General features: G+C 46.6%; 1 protein-coding gene across 4 annotated transcripts in view; it reads right to left on the reverse strand.

Moving 5' to 3' along the window:
- The window catches only part of LOC126547099 (uncharacterized), a 57,954-nt gene extending 54,385 nt beyond the window's left edge, over positions 1-3,569 (reverse strand). For 2 of the 4 annotated variants that reach the window (XM_055062876.2, XM_055062877.2), the window contains exons 1-2: positions 3,426-3,569; positions 1,569-1,641 (exon numbers count right to left, since the gene is read on the reverse strand). In XM_055062876.2, the coding sequence (XP_054918851.1) occupies positions 1,569-1,641; positions 3,426-3,534 (182 nt within the window). In that variant the 5' untranslated portion in view covers positions 3,535-3,569. The remainder of the gene's footprint in view (positions 1-1,568; positions 1,642-3,425) is intronic. The other 2 variants (XM_055062879.2, XM_055062878.2) reach the window with 2 other exon arrangements.
- Positions 3,570-7,746: the final 4,177 nt, after the last annotated feature.

A 7,746-nucleotide genomic window follows, 5' to 3' on the forward strand; every position in this document is an offset into this window, starting at 1 on the left:
TTCTAGTCTCTCCATTCGGGCTCCTCCACGTCCACTTCCGGTTATCCCGCTTGCGGAGGGTATACATTATGCGCAAATTATTCCGTTCTGCAAATTCTACTAATAACTCTCCCCTGCTATTCCTATAACCTATGCCATATTCCCCCACTGACTTGTCTCCAGCCTGCTTATTGGTTACCCTGGCATTGAAGTCGCCCATCAGTTCCATATACAGGGTGTTTCACTTGAGCGTAACTTGAGCCAAACTTTCAAGATATGCAAATGTCACGTAGCTGGACAGAACCAAGGTAATGTTGTTTGCCGTCGTTTGGAGATACTAAACTTATTTTTCATTTCACCTAATTAGATTTTTAGTATTAATTAATTAATCAAGTTTAAGTACTATAAATCGATGAAAAGTGTCAATGAGAAAAATGTAGAGCGACATGAAAATCTCCCGATACAGCCCTCTGTTACTCAATACGCGCTACATAAAAGTTTTTCCGAGCGTGAAAGAAGCCCGCAAATTCACGCAAGATTGCTGCGCGACTGGCCGCTCGAGGCACTTTACGTGTATTCGCGGGCTTCTTTCACGCTAGGAAAAACACATTTATGCAGCACGTATTGAGCAACAGAAAGCTGTATCGGGAGTTTTTCATGTTGCTCTACAATTTTCTCATTAGCATTTTTAATCTAATTATATTATTTGAAAAGTTGAATGATTAATTAATTAAGACTATCTAATTAGGCGGAATGCAAAACCTAATATTAGTATCTCCAAGCGACGGCAAACAACATTACCTTGGTTTTGTCCAGCTACGTGGCATTCGCATGTTTTTTAAAGTTTGGCTCAAGTTAAGCGAACACCCTGTACATGTGAAAATAAAAATAAAAGACATTATATTAAACCGTACAAATTGCCGTAAATGCTGGCAAAGTGAAGGACCAGGAACAATAAGTACAAATTGGTGAGCGATGAAAAAGGCATCCGCGAAAACGGATAATATTAGTAGATTATTATCAGTAGTAAATTACTTTTCTATAATACCAAAGACGCTACTCTTGCCGCAAGATGAGGCATGGCATATATAGCCGGGAAAGAGGCAAAATCTCAAGACTGGTGGCGACGCTGTTGTGACATTCCTGCTCCAGCTAGCCGTCACGGATTTTCACAGCGTCTGCTGAGCTCTTTTTCCTTTTCATTTTTTTTTACTGGCAATCATATGGACTGGCAAACATATGGGAGCCAACTGCTGAATTTAGCAAGTTTTAAGAAATTTTACTGAGCTACAATGGCCAAATACGAAAACATACATTGAAATATGCGACACCACAGTGACGTAAGGGCGCCGGGGTTTCGGGCACATTCACAGAATGGAACCTTGAGCTTCCTTTTGTCTTTTAATAGTCAATCTACTACCACTAAATTACCAACCGTGTGGTTTTAAAAGAACATTTTATCAGCTTAAACTCATTTAGTGCTTCTCGAGTGCGTCCTTTTAAAGAAGCTTGGCATCATTGTTGCTGAAACACTGTAATACATATGGTATATATATGGTAAACAGGGACACTCAAAAAGAAACGCTTACTCGCATGGCAGACCGCAACGACTCTCGCAGCTCGTGTACGCTCCACTTGCGTTCAGTGCATGGAAACAAGCGCCTGCAATGCGAAAGAAGAGGATAAACAAATTAACCGACTCTGTCGGTGCACACGGGCAAAACGATTACGGTTCAGCGCTCGCTTCAAACTTCGAGATCAGCGCCCGCGCGTAAATAATTCGAGTCCCGTGTACGCAGATTCTCTCCGAGCTGCAGGCAGATATTGTTGTCTACGTATTGAATTACGAAACAAAAACGCTCCAATCTGTCTCGCACGCAAAGACCTCTCAATTCTCGCCCAGCATACTTATTTCTTATCGTGAGAGACGGGTGTTCGACTGCAGTCGAAACGGGCGGCAGCGTCGTTGACTCTCGTGAAAACCGCGTTGCAGACACAAAGGTGATCGTGCAACAAATAGCTGCACACGGAAGGGCGCCTCGCTTTGTTAACATTTATTATTTCAGCACCATCTGTGAAAGACAAAAAGTGCTTCCTCGAGGTGGCACTTCCTGTTGTCTTTTGCGGTGACAAAACTTTCTTTTTTTTTGACGCCGCAACCCACGATAATGAACACTGATCATGATGACCGACATCGTGCGGTGTTTGGAAATGAATATTATTTCTTTTCTTTTCTTTCTCTTCTTTTTTTTTTTTTAAGCAGCACTTCTAACTGTGTATCGCCATAGGCCGAGGATAAAACAGAAAAAAGAAAGAAAAACACGTAGCGCCGAATTAACACTAGAAAGTTATTTTCTGACAGCAGGTGTAAATGCGCTTGACACGCGGAATACTGGAAACGCAAGAACGAAGAGACAGCACGGTTAATTGAAAATAAAGATAAATTAAGAAAGCACCTAGGACCACTTGCCAATTACTTTACGAAATGAATTCGCATTCCTTCCACGATATAGCAACAAAGCCGGAATGCTGACACACTTGTTCCTTCGTTTCGATATTTCTAGCACCTCAGTAATTTCTCTGGTAAGCTTGTATATTCGCTTGGCGAGTACAAACGCATGATGGATAAAACAGGTCGACAGCCACAATCGCGACAGAGCGCACCCAGATGCTTGACCCTTTAGACATTATAACTGTGCTCTGCAACGTCTCCATTGGTGGCTTTTGCGTTGATACCAAAAAAATTAATGCTGGCTAAATAATTATATTTAATTATGACTTCAGCTCACGCATAGTAAAACATACTTTGAGTTGCTGAAGAGTAAATCAAGAATATTGAGTTGGTTGCATTGGTGTAGCGCTAACCTGTTTCTTTGAAGCCTGGCACAAGTTACCTTGGGTTGAAAACAGGGCAATATAAACTCAGACAAGGCAGGAACACAGGACGGGCGCTCCTTTGTTCCTCCTTTTTTTCGGGTTTATCTTGAGCTGTTTTTAACTTGTGAATTTGTACCAGCTAGCTCGCATTCATACCCTTCCAAGCTACGTATACCTGACACACCCTGTAATAAACAAGAAGGGGAACCGAGGGGCCCGATTCCTGTTTAGCTTTTGATCGACTCACACCTGTCCAACCTCTGAGTGAAAGATCACCGTTGACCGGAAGGGCAGATGTGCACGCACTGGATATGCGATGCCTACAACTGTAGGAATTCGCACATATCGTCAGCAAAGTCGCCGAAGAAGCAACAGGGTTTATTGACGCTTCGCTGGCCACCAGGAACCTGAGACGGGATGACAAGTATACAGTGGTAACCATGAGGTATGCGAATTTCACATTGCAAAAGTAGTCGACAGCCGGCCATAGTTCTGTAGTCGTCCCGTCTCTCGGTCAGCGGTTACCCAACGTTTGCGGTTAATGGTCTCTTGTCGGCAATGGCACGAACCTGACTCCTGAATGTTGCAGTTGGTCCATCCCACAGCGCCTGCAAACTCGTGCTGGGGTCGCACACAACCGCACCGCTCATGCTCCAGCTTCATGCTACAGTGTTGCATACATGACTGCCCGCCAGAGCACAGGGTTCGTCATGCGCCAGGAAGAAACCGTGCAATCAATGTCTGAGTGAAAGCTGCGCTATATGGGCATATTACGTACGAATGCAACAAGTACGGGATGTCCGAATAGTAACTTTGCAGTGAGAAAATCAACAAAAATTCACGCAGAAACTTCTATGCGTGAAGCATTGTGCGACTTGCTCATCTCCATGCAGCCCGGTGTCATTATCAACGCTATGAAACTTGATCCGATCATTATACGCCCTTATCGCTCTTTAGCACCTTATCCATCCGCGTCGAACCATTATCAACCGTAATGAGACCCATGTAACCCCCTCTTCACTCCTTATCATCCTTATCAATTCATTGACTGCTTATCCGTGCGTGTTGCGCGACGTGAAGCGCATGAGCTTTCAGAGATCGCTGGCATTTCGGTCGGTGAAGGAACGCCCCAACGGAAGGCTCATCCAGCGACCACCGAAATGTAAATAATAAATGTAAAAAAAAAAATACATCAGGGATGTGGCGTGTTTGGTATTAAATTTTCGCAAGATCGGAGTTTTCCTGATGTCTACAATCCCCCAACTCGTCTCTGTATGTGGTCCTGGAGATGGCTTTCATTCCACCATCACCAAATCTTTCATCAGAGCCTTCATAGAAACTGTTCTCCTTCAATCTTAAAAAAGTTTGCACCTTTTTAGGCTTGTCTTAATTGTCACACATAATAATCGTCATCTGCCTTGCTTGTGTTTCCTTTATTGAAAACTCTGCGCTCGCTACTTTCCTGTCGACAATACTATATATGTAACGCTGATTACGCACATGATGTTCGTGACCTGGAAATACCGGGCGCGCAGCGTTAAAGGCGCGCGCAAGATAGATGACGATGATCGTTGTGGGACAAGATAAGCCCCAAAAGGTGCAAACTTTTTTAAGAGTGTTTCACATTTGTAACACCGGTACAACACATTCATATGGTTCAGATATATTCACCTTCCGCAAGCGTAGGTCTTTAGCCCTCATTAGCGCTCATTACCCCTCATGAGCCATCATTCCCTCACCGGCTTTCATCGGGAGCGGACGCGGGACTCCGTGCAACGTGCTTTTTCTACCGGCGACGGCCGGGGTAGAAAAGCGTCGAGTATCGCTTTATCCTGCCGCAGCTCCCTTCTAACGACGGCACGAAGAACTGTGTGTTTTTACACTGCGATGTTGCCGCCGACCGTACGGCATCCATTATTTTCGAGCGTGCCTGGAGAAGCTCGCTGTGCTCAAACAAGTGGGATTGGCCCGTATCAGAATGGCCACGTCTGACTGGAGAAACTCCGCAGCGCTCATGCCAAGGAATGGTCCGAGCAGGAGGTGTGGACGTGAAAGGATACTATTGCGCGGTGATAGATCCCGTGAAGCGTGAGATCACCGCAAAGGTTCACGGGATTCCGTGCACATTGCCTACACTGCATGAGCGGCTTGTGTTATCTAATTGGCTCACAAGAGGCGAGGAGCACGTTCAAGTGGAGAGGGATTCGACAGGGCCGAGCCACTGCACTGGAAATCGATAACCGAATGAAGAGGGTGGTGCCGGCCTCTGCGATTGGTCCGCTTTTCCTTACTTAGCTTGCGCTGGCTCGTCGACAATCGCGGTGGCATGCAACGGAAGCTTAAGAATGACGCTAAAACGGATCCTCAGCAAAGAAGGAGTTGGCAGAACGAGGTCATAAACGTGCCGAAAGTGCTCGAAAACGTTACACGGCCACGCAGAAAGCTTTATTACACGCAAATAACTCAATGCTCTCCGACAGGTGCGAGTAGCCAGTGCCTGAGTGATCGGCGGCAGCCATCTTTTATTCCTTTCGGAACGGGGCATCCTGCAGCTATTCAGAAGAAAATTCAGTTTTGTTCGGCATATTAATGCATCTTTATCGCGTACATGTCACTTTGACGCGGGAAGTTTTTGCGGTTTTGTGACGTCGCGTGAGAGGCAGGTGAAGTGGGCGCAGCCCGAAAACTTTTGACCAATAGCCAAGGGCTAATGGCGAAGAGGCGTCGAATCAGAAATAACTATTTTTCTTTTGCTCGGTCAAATCATGCATAATCTGTGTGTACACGTTATATCAGATGGGGAGCTATCGCGGTTTTCGTGACGTCGCGTGACAGACAGGTGAAATAGGGGTGGTCCAAAAAGTTTTTGACCAATCTCGGAGGGTGGATTTCAGAATTGGAATAGAAAGGTTTGGAATAGTTTTACGTTATAGCGCCCCTAGCTGATTGTATGCTCGACGCGAACTGTGTAGTACTTTCTGGAAGCTACGTGACACCAGTGATTACACTGGAACCATCGACGAGTCATGTTTAAAAGCCGACGCGCTTAACCCGCAGATTAGATTTTCGACGATCGCCGACTCTTCTACACGCCTCTCTCAAATTTTTTGCCTCAATATATCGCGAAATGAAAACACATATAGAGCTGCGCTCACATGCCGCATTACAGGGAGCGTCGCAATCGTCGGTGAATTTTTTTTTCTCGCGTTTTTGTTGAGTGGCGCACTTCCGGTGACGGTCTCGCGGGCGAGCTGTTGCGTTTATCTCGTTTCGCACAGCGGACGATTTTGCGCGCTCTGCACAAGAACATCTGATCAGTGCCGCAGTCACGAGCAGTGAAGCAGGCGTGAGATGATGAAAGAGCATGATCGCGGCGCTGGAACACGGTAGAAAATCAGATAGCTTCGTTCTCTGCGCACGCGAGAAGAAGAAGACGACGCTGTTCGATCTGTTGTCACCTCAGCTCTGTTATTTTTCCATAAACTTTCTATTCATTGAGTGAGTTATTTATATCCTTGGAAGACGACCGCATCTTTAATGCGGTACTGTCCCTATGGAAAGGGTACGGCTGCTCCGGCGCCGGCATCTTTAAAGGTACAGCGCCATCCGAAGTAAGCCAGCGTGGCGGAGGCGGCCATGGCCTCGCAAGGCGTGGAGCTGCCTTGCGACGATCAGGGACGATCAGCCGTCCAGTGCGTCATCATCGCTCAGGGCGGACGACTCAACTATCGTTGACCCTGACGAGGAAGTGGCTGATATGACGGAAGTGGACAGCGACGGCTTCAAGGTGCTGAGTCACCGGAAGCAAAGAATGGTGGGAATCCCAGTGGTAGTTTTACCAACAGAGAAAGGTGTTGATTTGAGAGAGCGGAACCCTATCAGGCTCTTCGAAGCCATTAAAGTACTGCTGGGATCTGCTCCGATTCGCAGTCGCTTCAAAACGCAAGGTGCCCTTCATCTAGATATCGCAACCGAAGAGCAAGTTGACATTCTTCTCCGGTGCTCTCAGATTGGTGACATAAGAGTTAAAGCCCGGTTGCCCCACTCCTACATGACTAACACATGTGTTATTAGGGGAGTACCAGTGTGGTATTCGGAAAGCGACCTTCTTGACTACTTGAAACCGCGAGGTGTTTTGCACGTGAAACGTATGATGCGCCGGGTGGAGACTCAAGAAAAAGAATGGGCAGTGAAGCCTACTAACTCTGTTGTGCTAACGTTTGCTCCCAACACCGAGCCCCCAGAAAAAATTGACCTCGGTTTTACCAAGCATACAGTCAAAGAATTCGTTGAAACTGCTCCCCGATGCTTTAAGTGCCAACGCTTTGGACATGTAGCCAAAGTTTGCATCAAAGATCAACGTTGCAAATGATGTGGTGGCGCCCACAATTACAAAGCCTGCAAGGCAGATTTTGCTTGCGCTAATTGTGGGGGTGACCACCCAGCGAGTTTCGGTGGCTGCCCCTTCCGTGTAAGCGCCTTACACCGTCGAGTGTCCTTCATTAGTGGTACCAAACCACGACCTATTGAAAAGCCGATACCTGGAAGTGACAAGTTCCCTGCGTTAGAGTCGGAAGTTCGTGGCGTGGTAACAAGCAACGTCAGTGAGCGACTTGACCCTATAGCAAGACGGCAAAGTCCTCTGTCGGTGAGTCCGTTGTTCGATCTGCTTCAGCCAAAAGTGTCCAAGTTCCTCAGCGACCAGATCACAGCCAGACTCGAAGACAAGGAGGACATTCCCTTGCCTCAAAAGAGACGAAGAAACCAGCTGCAGCGGCCAAGAGTGGGTCCCAGTCCGCATATATTGTTGAAGTTGTGAGGCAGTGCGTCCAGCAAAATAAGGAGCTCAAAAATCGGGATCTGTCCGACTTTGTGCGAGTTTTGTTTGAA

The sequence above is a fragment of the Dermacentor andersoni genome, chromosome 1 (genome assembly GCF_023375885.2).
Source record: "Dermacentor andersoni chromosome 1, qqDerAnde1_hic_scaffold, whole genome shotgun sequence".
In the NCBI taxonomy this organism is placed as follows: Eukaryota; Metazoa; Arthropoda; class Arachnida; order Ixodida; family Ixodidae; genus Dermacentor; species Dermacentor andersoni.